General features: G+C 31.6%; 1 protein-coding gene across 1 annotated transcript in view; it reads right to left on the reverse strand.

Annotated features, from left to right (window-relative positions):
- Nucleotides 1-20,510, reverse strand: part of LOC127720890 (uncharacterized) — a 46,320-nt gene that overhangs the window by 1,497 nt on the left and 24,313 nt on the right. Inside the window, exons 11-20 of the mRNA XM_052227632.1 lie at nucleotides 18,138-18,291; nucleotides 16,788-17,014; nucleotides 12,095-12,251; nucleotides 7,903-8,131; nucleotides 6,061-6,274; nucleotides 3,337-3,531; nucleotides 2,873-3,179; nucleotides 1,494-1,907; nucleotides 615-741; nucleotides 60-154 (exon numbers count right to left, since the gene is read on the reverse strand). Of these exons, the coding sequence (XP_052083592.1) occupies nucleotides 60-154; nucleotides 615-741; nucleotides 1,494-1,907; nucleotides 2,873-3,179; nucleotides 3,337-3,531; nucleotides 6,061-6,274; nucleotides 7,903-8,131; nucleotides 12,095-12,251; nucleotides 16,788-17,014; nucleotides 18,138-18,291 (2,119 nt within the window). The remainder of the gene's footprint in view (nucleotides 1-59; nucleotides 155-614; nucleotides 742-1,493; nucleotides 1,908-2,872; nucleotides 3,180-3,336; nucleotides 3,532-6,060; nucleotides 6,275-7,902; nucleotides 8,132-12,094; nucleotides 12,252-16,787; nucleotides 17,015-18,137; nucleotides 18,292-20,510) is intronic.

Raw genomic sequence — 20,510 nt, forward strand, 5'->3', positions numbered from 1 at the left:
AGTTACATTATCAACTAAAGGTACATAACACAATAAATTTTATTCCTAGATTTAAATACCTGAGATATATGTGTTGTGTCTTGTATACAGGAGATCTGTCTTTGGCTCCAAGCCATTGAAAACTGCTGTGGAGCCTGGGCCATCTACTATCAATCTACAACAGTTAATTTAATATTTTTTTATTAATTGACACATTTAAGCACATTGCACATAATATCTATGCATACATGTACATAATTATGCAAAATTGAAAAGAAATTGCACTTTAATTTTACAAAATACCATGGTCTTTTTATCATAAAAAAGTTCATGTCTGCAAAATATCAATGCAGGTAAGACTATAGCTACTGCAAAAAAAAAAGAAGACAAGTAGGCAAAAAAAATATGTAAATTTTGCTCTAGATATTGGGCTTTGTTAAAATCAACTAAAAGCTTCTACCCATTTTTCAAAAAATGCAATGAAGGTTTGATAAAGTTATTGATGTTTTAACAAACTTTAACTGCAGACTGAACCTAAATGTGATGGGCTAAAGGAATTATGTAGGATTGATTTGTCTTGCTTCTTCAAAAGCCTACACAAGAAAGAGTCAAAATTATATGGTTGAATGACATACCTGTGATTTTTTATATTAGGATTCATCCCTTCACAACGAATAATCCAATCAGGTCTGTGTACCTCGGGAATGATAGACAAACAGTCAACACGCAGAAGGTTGTCTCTACTGGCATTTCTAATATCTCCTGAAAAGATGTTTTATACAATGCATTGAGATAAGTTCCTAAAAAATACCTTGGAACCCTATGTCTGTTGCTTTTTGCTGCTGTCAGAGTAAAAGTGTAATGTTAATTGCCAAAACTAAGTAAATTTATCAGTTCTATTTCTTGATCTTGATGAAACTTTTGTCCAAGTAATATTACCTTTCATACGGATTGAAAAAGTTATTGGTGTCTGGAAGACTTCAACCTTAAACTGTTCCTTAATTTCTAATGCAAAAAAAAAAAATAAGGAAAATATAGATACACTAAAAAAATATATGTCAAAATTTTGCTTTGAATACAGTCTTTTGACCATAAAAAACTTCTGTCCAAAATTCAAACAACTCCATGAAGCTTGGACAAAGCTATTGATGTATAGAAACATTATCCACAGGCTGAACCGAAATGTTGGACTAGTACTTTAATTACTTTAAATTTCAGTAATGCTTCAGTTTTAAAATGTTAATTGGTGTAGTTGATGAGTGCTATGCATGTATTTCAATATGTCTGTGCTGTATCTATGCAATGTAATATATGCTGCATATGTATCTTATCTGCATGCTTTCTATTTTAATGTGGTGTATATGTATGTTAGTATTTATTCAGTGAAAAGCTCTCAAGAACTTCTGTTTTTACTTTTTTATGTCAACCAAATAGAAGTAAAACTTTTGTATTCATATATTCTCTATTCTGTAAACCATATCAAGACCCACTGTAATGCAATTCATATATGGTACCTGTGGTTGGTGTAGTCAAATCAACAAGGACACCTTGAGTGTTGATTATAGATGTATATCCAAGATAATTGCTAATAAGGAAATTCACAAAGTAAATTGTGTTGTGTTGTAACTGCAGCTGGTCAAAGTTGAACTGTTTCGTCTTCCCAACACCTAATCTTTCATAATGGGAAAAATATCCTGATCTGGATCTTTTAAAATGGTATCCCTCTATTGCTTCAACAAGTTCACATGTTCCATCTGCAGAATCAAAATTAAAACTCATACATTTAGTTGGAGGTAATTCAACACATGCTCTGGCACAATCTCCAGGATAATGTTGGGAAGAATCCTTGCCTGCTTTAGGTCCAACTAATTTTCCTGTGCGTGGGCTAGTGAACATCCCGAATACCTTTCGATTAAGAGGATCAGACTCTGTAAAAAATCATATTAGAAATCATATTAGAATTCAAAAACAAACTACATAGTGCATTTTTATAATGATTCTTATTAAAATAACAAAATATTATATCAAAATGTTGTTGCTGTGAGGTGTCACAAAATAGAAATTCTACCATAATATAAGTTCCAAATGGAAAAGTATTCTGGAAAATTATTTCCACAGGAATAAATATAACAGTATATGTTCCTAACATAATAAATGGTATAGAATATTTGTTCCAACAAGAATAAAGTTATTACGTCATATTTCTTTACAGCTTTTCCTTCAAAGCAGTTGTTGGAAGCTCTCTTTTCAAGTACTGATAGGAATATACTTGCAACTTTGTATGTTCAGAAGTCTCATTAAATGATCTTATAGCAAAGCATCATTGGTGCCTTTAGCCAGACCATCTGACAATAAATTATTATGCTTAATCCTTTCTTTCGCTTTATTCGAACAAACCAATTGTTTAACTGTGCATATTGCTGTGTGTTCGTTTTTCTACATTGACTAGAGGTATAGGGGAGGGTTGAGATCTCAAAAACATGTTTAACCCAACAACATTTTTGCGCCTGTCCCAATTGCAAGTCATGAGCCTCTGGCCTTTGTTAGTCATGTATGATTTTTAATTTTAGTTCAATTATATATTTCGAAGTTAAGTATGACGTCCATTATCACTGAACTGGTACATATTTTTGTTTAGGGGCCAGCTGAAGCACGCCTGCGGGTGCAGTATTTTTTCGCTGTATTGAAAACGCATTGGTGGCCTTAGGCTGTTTTCTGCTCTTTGGTCAGGTTGTTGTCTCTTTGACACATTCCCAATTTTCATTCTCAATTTTATGAATTGTATAAAACTCATTTTTCAAGTATTAAAAGGGTTATACATGCCTCTAAACTAATTTTTGTTTATTTAGTTTTGTAGATCCTATATATATATATAGATCCATATACCAATTACCTGCTGTAATATGATTTATAGTGCTTTGGTCAAGTTCAACATCATTCCATTGGACAATCTGTTCACCCCATATGTCTTTTCCATATCCCATTGCCACTTTTGTTTCTACAAGCTCTGAATCTTCATAAACTGTCACTGAAGCTTTAATAACTGATGGGTTACTGGTGGTCTTGTAATCTTCATCAAATCTGCCACCAGGTGGTGTTATATCATATGTATATAGGTCACATGAAGCTGTGGACTTTTGACCAGAGTCATTTTCAGCAGTTACAGTAAAATACAGCGGAACACCAGATGCTCTTAAAACCTAATAAAAAAAATGTCTTCTTAAAAATTACAAACTACTTACAATAATTGCATTAACCCAACACAATTATAAAACAATTAAATATGAATATGCATTTAAGCAACAGAGCACACTTTTCCTTTTAAGTCATGACTTCAAATAATATTTTTTTACATACCTCTGACAATATTGTTGCAGGTCCTGCCAATTCTCTAGTGTTTAATACATCTCTACCACCAGGTACAGTTCCTACATCCAGGTATAACCTGACACCACTTCTGTCATCGCCAGCATGGATAGAAATTTCAAACTGAGGCTCTGTGTAATCCTGATCAAGAATTTGTCTTACCAAACAATTTGCTGTGGAACGCTTCTGAAATTTTTTATAATTAGTTTGATTAAGGTATTATTTGGTAAAACATAAATTGTGCAATTCGACCAATCGGTTTCAACTGAATAAGAAACACTTATATCATTGAAGAAACAAGTTGATATGGAGCTATCGCATAAAATTGAATCCCACAGTACAAGTGTTTATTAATTGAATAAGAATTTGATAGCTAGCAGATTGATTAGAAAAAGCATCCCTCAGTAAAACATGCTCACATGAAACTTGATACCAAATTTGAGGAGCTTCCTCTACAAATGGACATAGCTGATAGTGCTGTAACTAAATTTCAGGAAGTTTTGTTCCAAATAATTATGAGGTGCAGATTTAGTCAAATCATTGTATTTTAGGAGCTCCTAAATTATTTCAAGACCTCCATAACTCAAATTCATGAATCTGGATACCCATAAATCAATAAAGACCTTCTTATATATTTAAGACCCTTCATTATTGGATGCCAGGTTATCCTAAAATATTTTAAAACCCTCATAAATGATAAAGCATCACACAGTATTTAAAGCATGCTAAGATGAAACTTTATACCAAATTTTGGGACCCTCCTCTGCCAATAAAAACTGACAGCTGTGAAATAGCCAATAGTGCTAAAAGATGCTTAAAAACACCAAAAATCAATCAAACAAATTTCAGGAATATTGGATGAGGTGCAGATTTATTCAAATCATTGTATTTATAGACCTCCTAAATTATTTCAGGACATCCATAATTCGAATTCAGGATACCCATAAATCCTTGAGGACTTCTGAAATATTTCAGGACCTCCACAATTAATCCATCAAAATTGCGTTATTTCAGGATATCCCTAAATGTCTATGGAGGTTTAAAATTATTTCACAACCACCACAATTCCTTAATTTGATTTCAAGATATTGTTACGTCAAAATGTGGAGACCTACTTCATGACTAAATTAGCATCTCATACCATAGTTCCTGAGAAAAATGTGATAAAAATTTCATACATGAAAGTAATGTGTATATATTAGTAAACAAGAGTCCACCAGCAATGAATGTGAAAATGCATAACATTATATTATGCTCAGATGAAGCTTAGTCCAAAATGTCTGACAGCCATAATTTCTAGTTTTTGAGAAAAATGCATCTAAAACTACAAAAATTACCATTCTATGAAGACTATATAAGTATTCTGTAAACTGGAAGTGTATTAGTGATGAGTCTTAAAAAGTCTCATGCAGTATAATGTGCCTACATAAAGCTTATTATTAAATTGTTTGTGATAATTAGACCAAAAAGGAGCCTACTTTGTCCTGTAAAATGACCAGTACATGATTATCTTTCAAAGTTAAAATACATTATTTCACAAATATGTTGGCTTAATTAGTATATTACTATTATTAGCACATTATTGTTTACAGTTACCCATGAAGGGCAAATATTCTAAAGTACACATCCCTATGTAAGTTCTTAAATGTGCTACCATAGTACACTAAGTTTGACAGACAGCAATAACTTTTATAGTTTGTTCAGATTGATCTGTTTATGCAAATTTGTTAAGAATTTATTCAATCTAATCTGACCTCTTATTTAATAAAATTATTCAAGAAATTTCTAATCACAAAAATACAAGTCATTTTAGCTGGCATATGGAGTCTTCCAACTAATTTATAAAAGAATGGCCACAACTAATGTTTCACTCTGTAATTTCCACTCATAAAATTGGCATGTAAAACCCAATGATATTGGATAAATATTGTTAAAGATTAAAAAATGCAGGACAATGAAGTCCAAGGAATGGCATTAGTTTTCACTTGAACCAGGTATTAAGAGCTTAAAAATAGAAAATCAAGGATTTGATTTACAATTCATAACACAAAATTACTACACAAAAAAAACAAACCCAAAAGGTAAAAAAAACAGTGCTTTAGTAATGAATTGTATGATAAAACAACAATAACTGGACAAATTTTGCTTTATGTCCGCTGACAAGTATTTCATACATGTTCAGGACAAGAAAATTTACAAAAAATACAAAACAAAGTGCTTGTAAGCACCGAAGAGTAAATTTTGCTTCAGTAGGAAGTCAAATTAAACATTGCATAGTATAAAGCATTGGTTGTAGTTGATTCAACAACAATTACAAACGAAGGAAGAAAACTCCAACTTAAAAGATTACTTTAACAATGATATCATTAATAATTTTAGAACAGATATTAAATTCCTGCACCTTGTACAAGTTATGTAATTTTCTTGACAAGTACAACATAATTTTGTAACTTGAATATCTGAGCATATATTTCACTGATAAATTTATAGAATTGTTCATGGATAGGATGTTTAGAATGTTATGATCAATGCTCTATATTTTGTATATCTCAAAAGTAGTGATATCAAGTCAGTACCATAGGGTATTGTTTGCATTTCATGCAATCTTTGCCCCAAAACAGGTCCTACTGTATGGGATCGACTGGGATGAAATGTGGGGACATGTACTGGTATTGGAAAATGAAAGAATGAATAAATGTTGATATATGTAAATACCCTTTCAGTGCCTGGTTTGTCAATAAACTCTGTAATAACTGGACTGGTGTCATCTTTTTCTTCCTTCCTGTTGTTTAGGATGTTTTGTGCTATACTTGGAGATGAATACTCCCATAAGGTTGCTTTGTATAAGGTAAATGAGAAAAATATCTCAAGTGTTATCAACACTTTCAGCTTAATTCGTATCGGTATTATTACTAGGTCCATAACAATTCTGAAATTAGCAATGTATAGAAAATGAAAGAATATGGAGTAAATGTACATGGGACAAAAACGGACACAATACATAGAAAAAATAAATAATTATCAATGAACAGGGCTTTTATTCCTGTTCTTACAATGGCATTATGTAATAAATACATGAAATACAAATATGTCAATCTCTGGGACTATGTATGAGCAATATACCCCTTCCCCCCCCCCCCCCCCCCCCCCCTGATTTTGCAAAGCTGCCTAGAGGGAGATAATTTGTTATCTAAATTAACAAATGATTAATTTTCTAATCTTTATTTGAAACATAATTAAGGGATTCCATATTATAGAAAGCCAGTTTTTTATTAAATGCCTTTTAGTCCATCATTTTATTCCGTACAGGTAGATTTTACTTTTGTAGTGTATTTTTTCATATTCATCATTTCATAACATACAATATCCTAGTATTCCCGATGAATACTCTTGGTATTACAAAAAGAGGTTTTATCAATACCAGAAACAAATTTCAGGTTTATATATATATTAGTCAGGAATGAACTTACAGTATATTTACTTATATATATTGGTAAAAAAAGATGACTGAACAACAGGGCAAAAAAAAAGTTGGACAAATTTGAAAGGAAAGATTATATGTAGATACTGAAAGAGTTGTTGATAAGTTTCTATATCATGTAAAAACAACAACATCATATATAAAACTAGAGGCTCTAAAGAGCCTGTGTCTGTTAACTTGTGATAATCTATGTGTATCTTCATCAATGTCCACTCTGGAACATTGTAGACTAGATTTTTTTTATGACTTAAATTTTTTGTTTTGTTAATCTATTATTGCTGATCATGCTGATCTTTTAACACTTTCTAACATTGTAGACAAGAACAAAATCTGTTTTCATGATCTTGTACTACTGATCATTCAGCCTGTTTTAAGTTTCTCTCTATCTCCTTTAGTTTTTGTTCAAAACAGGAAAGAAGGTAAACAAAATTCCTCACTTAAGGGCAATCATTCCTATTAATAAATTTGACTTGTTAGTAGATCTTGCTTTGATGATCATTTATGTTATTTTAAGTGTCTTTTTATCTATCATAATTTTTATCATGTAAGGCAAAACACACACAATTTTTTTTAGTAAAAGTTGTCATTAAAGGGCAATAATTCCAATAAGGAGTCGTCAAATGATTTTCTCCAAATTGTCTTCATTGTAGATCTTGTCTTGCTGTTCTTTTTGTTAATTTTAGTTTCTATCTATGATAATTTTCAAGATAATATCCAAAAAAAGAAAAAAATGCTAAAATTTGTCTGGCAATTTTGACATTAATGGACATTTGGTAGAGCTCAACATTCTGAACATTGCTCCTGTCAGATTTTCTCTATTTATAACAGATTTCAAATATACAAAATCGTTAACCATTTAGTTACACATTTTACTTGTAAAGTCGAACTTCACCAATATATTATTATGTGAATTATATGTCTGACAGTCACAAGTATTCATCATAAGTTCTATAACAGCAGAAAGGTGGTATTATTTAAAATAACAATAGAATAGAGAATGGAAACTGGGAATGTGTCAAAGAGGCAACAACCCGACCCCAACACTTTAGGTAGTATAATTTGTCAAGTGATATTACCCAACATCCAGAGGAAATTTCTTGAATATCAGTTCTCCTCTGGTTGGAAATCTCAGTTCCATTATATATCCCTCAAGTCTTAAATTGGCAAAAATGATCAAAATTCCAATTCCTACTTCTCCGTAAACCATTATCCCAGTATATGGTGTAATCTCAGCTATTCCCTTCATTCCCAAAATATTTACTCCTACTTTCAAATCAACACCAAAATATATACCAGCACCAACTTCTACAATAAATGAATACGGTTATAGAAAATTACTCTTATAAACATAAGATGAATGATTGTCAATGAGATTGTTAACTATATTAGATCACCTTACAGCCTTCAACAATGAGCAAATCCCATATCACATAGTAAGCTTTAAAGGGGACTGAAATGACAAATGTAAAACTATTCAAACAAGAAAACTAAAACTGGATTTATGTATAAAACAATAAACAATAACAATCAAGCATTCTATGAGTATTGCATGGCAATACCTAGTCCCCTACCGGTTAAACATTCATTGTAATGGAATGAAATTCTAACTTGATCTATAACTTGTCATGGTGTAAACTACATAAAAATATCAAGTCAAAATCTTCAAGCATGACGAAAAAAACTGTTGAAAACTGATTATTTAAGTGAATTTTCTATTTCCAAAGACCATAACTCTGCACAAAATCATCTGACCAGAACAAAATTCCAACTTGATCTGTAACTTGTCATGATAAAACTATATACTAATTATCAAATCAATATCTTCAAGAATGACAAACAAACCTACCACTAAATTCTTCAAACAATTCACCAAAGAAAAGGAAAAAAATCCAAAATGTCATTTTGTCTTTTAAAAAATGAGTTATTTCCCTTTGAACAGAAATCTACTAATTAAATAATTAAGTATTTCATCAAAAATTTAATTCTAGGGAAAGGGCTTTAACTGAACAAAGAGAAAAGCTAAAATCGTGAAAATTGAACTTGACCTGTAACTTGTCATGATAAAACAATAAACCAAATATCAATTCAATATCTTCAAGCACAAAGAAAAAAAGTTTGGAAAACTGATTTGCCGGACTGACTGATGGACAGACAGACGGACAGACAGACAGATGGACGGAGTACAAACCTAAAGTCCCCTTCGACTTCGTCGGTAGGGGACTAATAAGCTAACAGCAACAACCACTGAATTACAGGCTTGTTTATCTTACAATGAATAGAATGCCATTGGTTACTTAGCAGTTCAGTCAATGTAATAATCAGGAATAATTAATATTAAAACAAATTATTTCACCTTTCTATGCACACAAATATAAGGTACGACTTTCAGAGATTTAATTTGAATGATTTTTGTAAACAGATCAATAAAACCCTTCAAAATCATTGCTGTTATTCACCAAAAAGCACTATAATCTTTTTAGCTATTCTAAAAATGTACAAGATGACACTCCAGTAAAAAAGTAGAACTGTGCAAAGCTAACTATAAATGAATTTCAGAAGTTGAAATTGAAACTGAAGTTTGAAAATTTCATAAGACGGATGGATGAACAGACATGGGTAGAACAGTATTCCTCCTCTTTTGGAGCAGAAATATAAATACTTGGTTACTGCCAATATATCAAATAAAAACAAGAATGCATGTGTTTTCAGGTGAAACAATTATTACTACTTTAAAAATAGAAGGACTGTGAACTGTTGCTGCCAAATGATACATACCCCTATGCCTAGTATAACTATTCAGTCAACATGTATAAGTAGTTGATAAGCAATGGATATGAAAATGCATTAACCTGTATTGTAGCTCGATTTCAAATTTCAGAAAGCCAATTAGGAGTTTATATCAAAATATAAGAACAAAAGTTAAGATATATATCAAACTCATTGTGAGCTTTGAATTTCATGTCAAAAGTTTACTTTTATAGAAAATAACATGAGAACAGACAAATATGCATTTCATCAATTATTGAAAAACTATGACAGCGACATAATATATTCACTGAATCATGATCTTACATGTTTCCATCATTTTCACTCAAATGCAGTTTGCAATATAAACAAAACTGAGCATTAACTTACTAAAAGGGGGCCTTTTGATCATCTTTATGATTTAAATAAATATATATGATCAATTAGAAATACTGTGAGCACTTCTCAAATAGAACCCCCCCCCTAAAAAAAAAAGCAAACATTTTTCAAAAACAAAAAGAGCTTATTTCAAAAGATGTAAACAAGTTGTCAAATATTCTTAAAAACTGCTCAAAGCATTTTTGAGTTATTGTCTGAAAGCTGGAAAATCACCACTTTTTATGAATCAAGTTCCAAAACTCTTAAAGTAAAATCAGATGTAACAAGAGTGCACACGCTGAAATGTCTCGCCTTCTTTACTAACCATTGATTTTATGTTGATAGTCCTAAATATAAAGCTTTACTACAAGTAACACATAAACTTAACATGATCCAAGAAAATGAGGTCAAGGTCAGATAAACCAAACGAGAAAAACATGTACACCTTACAATCATTCAATTAACCAAACATAGTTGACCTATTGCTTATAGTTTCTAAGAAACAGTCTTAACCAAGAAAACTTAACATTGACCAATGAACCATGAAAATGAGGTCAAGGTCAGATGAACCATGCCAGACAGACATGTACACCTTACAATCAATGTATGCATTAAATATAGTTGACCTATTGCTTATAGTATCTAAGAAACAAACTTAACCATGAAAACTTAACATTGACCAATGAACCATGAAAATGAGGTCAAGGTCAGATGATACCTGCCAGACAGACATATACACCTTACAATCCTTCCATACAACAAATATAGTTGATCTATTGCTTATAGTTGAAGAAAAACAGACCAAAACACAAAAACATTACACTGAGAAATGAACCGTGAAGATGAGGTCAAGGTCAAATAAAACCTGTGAGACTGACATGTACATCATAGAATATTTCCATACACCATAGTTGACCTATTGCATATAGTATTAGAAAAAAAGACCAAAACTTAAAAACTTAACTTTGACCACTGAACCATGAAAATGAGGTCATGGTCAGATGACACCTACCAGTTGGACATGTACACCTTACAATCATTCCATATACTAAATATAGTAGGCCTACTGCTTATAGTATCTGATATATGGACTTGACCACGAAAACTTAACCTTGTTCACTGATCCATGAAATGAGGTTGAGGTCGAATGAAAATTGTCTGACGGGCATGAGGACCTTGCAAGGTACGCACATACTAAATATAGTTATCCTATTACTCATAATAAGAAAGAAATAAACATTACAAAAAATGTTGACTATTTTTTTCAAGCAGTCACTGAACCATGAAAATGAGGTCAAGGACAATGGACATATGACAGACGGAAACTTCATATCACAAGGCATCTATATAAAAGGTATGAAGCATCCAGGTCTTCTAGCTTCTAAAATATAAAGCTTTTAAGAAGGTAGCTAACGCCGGCGCTGCCGCCGCCGGATCACTATCCCTATGTTGAGCTTTCTGCGACAAAAGTCGCAGGCTCGACAAAAATCAAGTAGGAGCTAATTTTAATATATGTCAACAATTCCCCAAAGTTTCATGGATTTTGTTTAAAGCCTTTTTAAATTGAAGTCAGAAAACTAGAAAAATCCCCCAATTTGTATGAATAAAATCCAATTACTTGGCAACTAAAATGTAAAATTAATAAAAATCAAAAGAAAGGTTAAGTAAATAGATTTAAACAATTTAAATCACATAAAAATTAAAATATATGACTTATTGTCCTTAATGTTAATAGACAGACGTACAAATAATGCATTATCAGTAAACCAGATTACTTCCAATAGATGGGTGTATAAAAACGACTACTTTCAATTGCAGGTCCAAGTATAGCCAAATCAGATAAGTCTGCATTTTGAAATGAATTGGCCTTCTGTAGACTGCTATACCAAGAAAATTTTCCTCATGGCAATATCACTTTTGTATCTCATACGTACACTGAAGCCAACTGTCTATGCAGGCAACAATAAGCTACATCTATCAGTATTCATGGGTCTTATAATGCAAGATAAAGGATGAAATGCAATATAACCCCTACTTCTAAAGTAGGTTCTGTGTAAGAGTATCAATCTACATAAAAGAAATTTATATTTGCATGAATTTTAGAGACTAATTTCATTATTTTTTTTAAATAATAAATAAACGTACTAAAACTCAAAGTAACAATTGAAGCAATGGTCATTTTTGAACCAAATTCCACAGTTTTTGAAACAGATGGCAATGGAACTTCTCCCAACATATCAAGATCTTCTGATTGGAAAAAATCTGAATCTCCTCCAACTATCTCTGTCAAAAACTCTGATAACTGCAAGAAGAAATATATTTTTTTTCCCTCAAAATACCAAATTGATGTTTGAATTGTAAAAAATTATTGAAAAGAAAGTGTTTTTATATATGCAAAGATCTGGTTTCTTTTCCAGATTTGGCTTTATTCTAGACTAGGTCCTTTTTGTGTGATCAACACCCCATTGTTTGGCTATCAGATTTCAGATTTTGAAATATTTTGGCCATAAGGATCTCTGGAGACATTAGTTATTGAAATATATTTTTTTCTCTCGTTTGACTGGGTGATTTCCCTTGTGTGAAATATTGTTAAATATTTTCAAAACTGGTTAGAAAACTTGTATAACGGTCGTAAAAGGAATAAGGGGTTATTGTTATTTTGAATTTAGATACATTGGTTATATTTGCATGTGAAATCCTTTGGTGGTTTAAAGGGTGGGGTCCTTTGTATTATATAAAACAAGAGGCTCTCAAGAGCCTGAATCAATCACCTGTAATTTTTTGCTTAAATCTTTCATCAATGATTATTTTTGCTTTTCAATATATATTAATGAATGGCTTAAAACTTCCATTGAAATTTCTTTGTATCTGTCATATTTTCTTCAAAATCAAAGAAATGCATTTTACCCCTATGTTTCTAGACGTACACGAAAATAAAATACAAAATTTATACTAGATACTCTGAAACCCATTCAGCCCAAGTTTGGCTGAAATTGATTCAGCAGTTTCAAAGGAGAAGATTTTTTAAAGTAAGCAAACTAAATGAACAAATTGTGAAAAATTGATTTTAAAGGGCAATAACTCCTTAAGGGGACAATTGACAATTTTGGTCATACGAACTTATTTGTAGATCTTACTTTGCTGAACATTTTTGCTGTTTACAGTTTATCTTTATCATTAATAATATTCAAGATAATAACCAAAATCTGCAAAATTTCCTTAAAATACCAATTAAGTGGCAGCAATCCAACAAAGGGTTGTTAGATTCATCTGAAAATTTCAGGGCTGACAGAGCTTGGCCTAATAAACATTTTTACCTCCATCAGATTAGCTCTAAATGCTTTGGTTTTTGAGATAAAGCCAAAAATTGCATTTTACCCCTACGTTCTATTTTTAGCCATGGTGGCCATGTTTTTTTACAAAACAGAAAATAAAACACAAACTTTATTCTAGATACCCTTAAAATCATTCAGCTTAAGTTTGGTTGAAATTGATTCAGTAGTTTCAGAGAAGAAGATTTTTTAAAGTTAGAAAACAAAACGTAAAATTGTCCTTAAAGGGCGATAATTCCTTAAGGGGTCAATTGACAATTTTGATCATAGGAACTTATTTGTAGATCTTACCTTGCTGAAGATTTTTACTGTTCACAGTTTATCTTTATCATGAGTAATATTCAAGATAATAACCAAAAACTGAAAATTTCCTTAAAATTACCAATTTAGTGCCAGCAACCCAACAATGGGTTATCAGATTCAACTGAAAAATTCAGGGCTGATAGAACTTCACCTAATGAACACCTTACCCCTTGTAAGATTTGCTCTAAATGCTTTGGTTTTTGAGATATAAGCCAAAAACTTCATTTTACCCCTATGTTCTATTTTTAGCCATGGCGGCAATGTTATTTGACGAAACAGTAAATAAAACCAAAACTTTATTCTAGATACCCTAAGCATCATTCAGCTTAAGTTTGGTTGGAATTGGTTCAGTAGTTTCAGAGGAGAAGATGTTTGAAATAGTTTACACCAGACGGACGAAGACGACAGACGAAGACGAAGGACACCAAGTGATGGCAAAAGCTCACTGTTCCTTTGGAACGGTGAGCTCAAAAAATGTTGAGCTGTCAGTTTATATAAGGTGCTCACAGTAACTATAACATACAGTTTACTGTTAATTGTCATATATATGAATATGGATTATATAGAGTTTGAATTCATTTATATATAACAATATGTTGGACAATTTTCTTGTATGCAATTGTCAATATGAATATTGTTATCAAATTATATTGGATTATTATGTTATTAAACATTGTTTGCAGGGGAAAAGAACAATTACTGTGAGCAACCAAACCTATAGAGTTTTGTCTTTCTATTTATACAAAGGAATTTAGTAAAGAAATACTTTAAATTCGTACAAGCATGGTGAGGGCGAATTTAAATGTGCATCTTGTGCAATAAAATTGGTACCCTCAATGTGATTAAACCCATTTGAAAACATCATGAAAAGGTCATCAAAGTAAGAACAAAACCTCAAGCATTAATTTGTAGTCATATTCATGTCGCAGTAGTGTTGTCAGCGAAACCTATTTAAAAGAGAATACTTTAAAAGTAAAATGTTAATCTTTTCATCAAAATTTTAAAATTGCAGTCAATATTACTTTATTACATTCATATTTTACACATAGAATTTCATTAGACTTGACAACTATCATGGGGTGGATTATTCACCATTTGATTTTTTCCTTATTTTCTTTCATTATATGTGTATTCAGGCCTCGAGCATGCTTAGTAATTATATCATTCTACTATCATTTATATTAATATCAATGTTGCAGTCATGTTATTTAGTTTCATGCTAGTTTCTTGCATTCTGCCTTTGAGGAATTGAGTTTGAAATAAATCTAACTAGACAGAAAAAAACTTAAACCAAATATTGCCTTTCCATCACTGAAATTGGTGGTTCACAAAAATATTAACTGCCTAGACATACTAAATGCCAAAAACTGATTATTTTATATCTAAATTCTAATACTGTAAATTCAGAATTTTGAAGAAAGGACAAAAATGTAAGATAAATTATTGTGATTTGAGGAAAATCTGCATACAGATGCATGTATCAGATATTCTAATGTGAGTTCTTATTTTTGTGATACTCAGCCATTTAAAATATTATATTGCATTTTAAGAATGCTTAATCAAATTAACTTAATTTTCAATACAAATATCAAGCAAACACATATTTTTACATGATCATGACAGAACTGTGAATAGAAATGTGTGCACTCTATTTCACGCAAATAAAATGGCATTTACACCAGGGCTTCCAAAAAATATTTGAGCCAGCTGGACATTTTTGTCTTATCTCGATTTTAATATTGAAAATCTGCATACAGATGCATGTATCAGATATTCTAATGTGAGTTCTTATTTTTGTGATACTCAGCCATTTAAAATATTATATTGCATTTTAAGAATGCTTAATCAAATTAACTTAATTTTCAATACAAATATCAAGCAAACACATATTTTTACATGATCATGACAGAACTGTGAATAGAAATGTGTGCACTCTATTTCACGCAAATAAAATGGCATTTACACCAGGGCTTCCAAAAAATATTTGAGCCAGCTGGACATTTTTGTCTTATCTCGATTTTAATCCCTTAAAACTAAGTAACAAAAAGCAACCATAGTAATTAGTTGGGCATCATATAAATTATGATTGACACAAAAACGGTTTAGACTTGATTTTTGATATAAATTCCGATGTTCTGGCATTAACTGTTAAATTGACAGTGCACCATTCACAGTGTGCAACACCTGAGTATTAATATCTGTCTAAGACTCTTTATTTGTGCAAAATTACGCTGTCAATAACTTCACTTTCGTTTTTACAAAGTACTTTTCCTATTATCGGATGTTGACTTGACAATGGTAAAACACGGACCAGAGACGGATACATAAAATCTGTGTACGTTTTCAAAGCACGATTGAGTTTAAGTAGATCTGTCCACGTTTTTTCTACAAGAAAAGACTCGACAAGAACATTAGATATAGGTATCAATGATATTTTTTGCATTTTTGAAAATTCGGATGCATAATTTAATCTCACACCTGCACACGAGTGTACTAGCGATTTTTCTCTTAAAACCTTTATTACTACCTTTTTAAATTTTCATCAAATCATATTTATATAATTTTCTGGTAATCTGAATCTTGTTGACTAAATCAATTAGATACAAACCGCTGAAATTTAAGAGAATAACTTTTAATACTAAACCTATCTATGTCTGATACAAAATAGTTTACCTGTCGCCTGTATGAACATGTAAAATCAGCTGTCAAAGAACTAATTAATCTTGATTGTAATGAGAGGGTATTGTAGAAGGGTTTGTTTAGATAGTGATTATTAATCATGTCACTTATATGACCGGAAATGTGTGGCTGTTTAAGGCAAAAGGTCATGTCAAAAAGATAGCATAAACTTAAATTTTTTTCTGAACTATAATAAAATGTGTTTTTATCTAAACTATATTAAAATGACCGTTTCAGACTTGGCACAACAAGTCATTTATATAATTTATCGGAATTGTCTGGAAAATATGACCGTTTTGGAAGCCCTGATTTACATGATGACCATAAAAACAAATGCTTTTAAAAACCACACAATAATTTCTGAATTAACAGTATGTAAAATGAGAATATATGCCTAAAAAGAACAGTTAACACATATATCATGTAATTCATATTTAACAGATAGACACCTACAAGCAATTGTGTAACACTGCATCTTCTAAAGAAAAAAATTAAGAAGTGAATATTTTTTTTATAAAGCTTACCAAAGCTTTAAATAAATCTCTAAGTTCATCAATCAGTTTTGATACTTCAACTGGATCTACATTCTTCACATCTAGCAGATTTTCTATATCTCCAATAGTCATGTTAGCCAGCTTCTGTCCAAGAAGTCTAACTCCTGCATTTGTCAAACCATGTCCAACAACAAATGTTTGTTTATTCCTCCCTGGTATATCAAATGTGGCCCCTAACATGCTTTGAATAACTTCATCTGAAAGATAATACCAATAAATCATAAAGTATAAATCTGGATCTTTGAACAGGCACTTGGGGAATATACCTCTTTTCTCTTTATTATGGTAGCAATACACAATTAGAAGTTTAGTTTAGCATTATGGCCATGGTGAATTTTTTAAATAATGAAAGTTTTTGTACAATAAAATTGATTTTTAGATAGTTGAAGAATAATATTAGCCTTCCAAGTGGGTTAACATGAACATTTAGATTGTTTTTAGCATATTTTATAGGCCATTTTTCTGTTTGACAGTCCGTATTTTCCTACCCTTACCGCCCATAGGTCCAGAAATTATTGTAAGTGTTTTTCAACCAAGATTTGACGCTCGATCTTTTCAATTCAATATCATGGAAAAACGAGCAGAAATGCATATGATTTTTTTGGACCTCTTGATAGATAAATGTCTATGGTTTCAGGAAAGGTATCACTCTAATTGATTGAATTTTCCTCTGGACTAAATTTTGGAGACTTTTGTGACATTTTCAACCCCCTTTTTGTAATATTTTTTATCAAATAAATGCAGATTGTTGCCATGGTTACACCAAAAAGAGATTATATTTCACCTTTATAACTATTGGAAATCAAATCTATGGAAGATTCTCTTTCCATAAATATACACATGCATAACACAAATATTAAGCCTTATTTGTTAGAAAGGAAGGAAGAGGGTTTTTAAAAATTATGAGTGTCAATTTAAAGTTTTTTTCATAACTGTGTATTGCTACCTATGGTTAATATTTAAATTTGTTTTCACTGATTTAATGTGTTCTTGCTCTTATCTATACAATTTTTACAATAACAGTAGTTTATATATCTTATTTTCCACAAGGCACTTAGATTTCATAATCTGCTTGCCTGCAGCACATCAGCAGAATTCAAACCTCTAACTAGTCATTAAAATTAAAAAGATCATATCATAGGGAACATGTGTACTTAAGTTTCAAGTTGATTGGACTTCAACTTCATCAGAAAACTACCTTGACCAAAAACTTTTACCTGAAGCGGGACAGACAGACGGACCAACGAATGGATGCACACACCAAAAAACATTATGCCCCTAGGTTGGGCAAGGTGGGGCATAAAAAAGAAGATTCTTTACCTCCAGTAACTGATTCACTTGCTTGTGTGTCAACTGATAATGGAATTGTAGCAGGATTGTTCCATCCAAGGGCCTTCATTGCAGACTTAGAACCTGTTTTTGTGTCAGTGTCAGGCAGCACAGCTCCTTTAAGATTTTGTTGCACCAAATTCAGCTAAATAATAACAAATAACTTTAACTGAAGCTCAAATTATAAGACATTATAATAATACAGGTTTTATAAAATAATTGTTAACTGGATAATACAGAGTTATCTCTGAGGACAACTAAATGGGAAGAAGCTCATGAATTTTACTGTTCTTTCATTCTGTGCAGTCCCAGGTAGACCCCATTTTTAATAATAAGTGACAACAAAATAAATGTTTGAAAATAGTACAAGGACCTTTATCTCTCCATTACTATTGAGAATAATATTCTACAAAAATTTGTAAGGGTTCCGCGGAACCCAGTGTCTCGCCTACTTTTACTGTTAGTCGCAGGCTCAACAAAAATGGAGGAAAAATTATTAAAAATTTTCCTCTAGATACTTTCTTTTGATTGTAAGAAGCTTCTATCCAAGTTTGGTAAAAATCCAGGATGGTTTATGAATCTAATAAATGTTTTAAAAACTTTAACTGCAGACTGTATGTAATGTTAACTGGAAGAAAAACTAAGTCCATTTATAAGTAATATACAGAAATTCAGGAAATAATTTTTTACAAAATTTCCTTCTAGATACTAGCTTTTTATCATAAACAAGCTTCCTTCCAAGTTTGGTACAAATCCAGGATAGTTTAAGAAAGTTATTAAAATTTTAAAAACTTTAACCACAGAGTGAATGTAATGTTAACTGGCAGAAAAACTAAGTCCATTTATAAGTAAAATACGGATAAACAGGATTTTTTTTTTACAAAATTTACTTCTGGATACTATCTTATGATCATAAACAAGCTTCTTCCCAAGTTTGGTAGAAATCCAGGATAGTTGTAGAAAGTTATTAAAATTTCAAAAACTTTAACCACAGAGTGAATATTTGTGGCTGCCGCCGCCGACGGAATGTAGGATCGCTATGTCTCGCTTTGTGACAAAAGTGGCAGGCTCGACAAAAATCATCAATTAAAATTTTTAGGTGTTAAAATTGACTCTCATCTGTCCTGGACAGGCCATGTTAATTACTTTAAAATGTTCATCAATATCATCTAGACTTCATTTACTCTCTAAAATCAAGAAATTTCTAAATATTGCTTGTTGTGTAGTTTCAGAGGAGTTGCGATGACAAACTGTTGCAGTAGTACATTGAAGCAAATAAGTTCAAAGGGACGTAACTCCTAGAAAAAAAATTGAATCGTAATTTCCTGTCGATATGCACAACTACATAGTATGTCCTTATTATCTAAAAAGGTTTCGTGAAATTCTGTTGTGTGGTTTGAGAGGAGTTGGGATGACAAGAAACACGACTGACGGACTGAGGGACGGACAGACTGACGGACAGACAGACGGACGGACGGGTCAAAAACATTATACCCTCCGCAATCCATTGTGTGGGGTATAATAAAGTTCAATTTCTTCTCAATGTCATATTTGAAATTTATGAAAATCAATAGGGAGATTACATCAATAGCTATTAATAATTTACCAAAGTTTCATGAGAACTGCTGAAAGCATTTATGAGTTATTGTCCAAAAACTGGAAAATCCCCCCTTTTTAATGAATAAAACCCCATAACTTAGAAATGTAAAATCTAATATTTATAAAATTCTAAAGGGAGCTTATATCAACAGATATAAACAATTCACCAAAGTTGCATGAGAACTGCTGAAAGCATTTTTTAGTTATCGTCTGAAAACTGGAAAATCCCCCTTTTTTTATGAATAAAACCCTGTAACTCGGAAACGTAAAATCTAAAATTTATAAAAATCAAAACAGAGCTCATGTCAATAGATATAAACACTTCACCAAAATATCTTGCAAGTTGGTGAAAGCATTCTTGAGTTATTGTCAGAAAACTGGAAAATCCCCCCTTTTTTAATGAATTAAACCCCAAAACTCAGAAACGGTAAATCTGAAATTTATAAAAAACGAAAGGGAGCTCACTCCAATTGATATAAACAATTCATCAAAGTTTCATGCATATTGGTTAAAGTGTTTATGAATTAATATCTGACATGTTGACGACGGATGGACGGACGGAGGGACGGACAGACAGACGGTCAACGGTATACCATAATATGTCTCGTAAACGGGCGTATAAAAATGAGCTAGTCAGAATAATAAAATTGCAGAAAAGGGCTGCAAGACTTATTTTAGATGCTGATCCACTTTCTTCATCGCACCACTGTTTAAACAGCTTGGGTGGATGACAGTAGAAAACAGAATCTCATACCACAAATCTGT

The sequence above is a fragment of the Mytilus californianus genome, unplaced genomic scaffold, assembly GCF_021869535.1.
Source record: "Mytilus californianus isolate M0D057914Y unplaced genomic scaffold, xbMytCali1.0.p SCAF_11, whole genome shotgun sequence".
In the NCBI taxonomy this organism is placed as follows: Eukaryota; Metazoa; Mollusca; class Bivalvia; order Mytilida; family Mytilidae; genus Mytilus; species Mytilus californianus.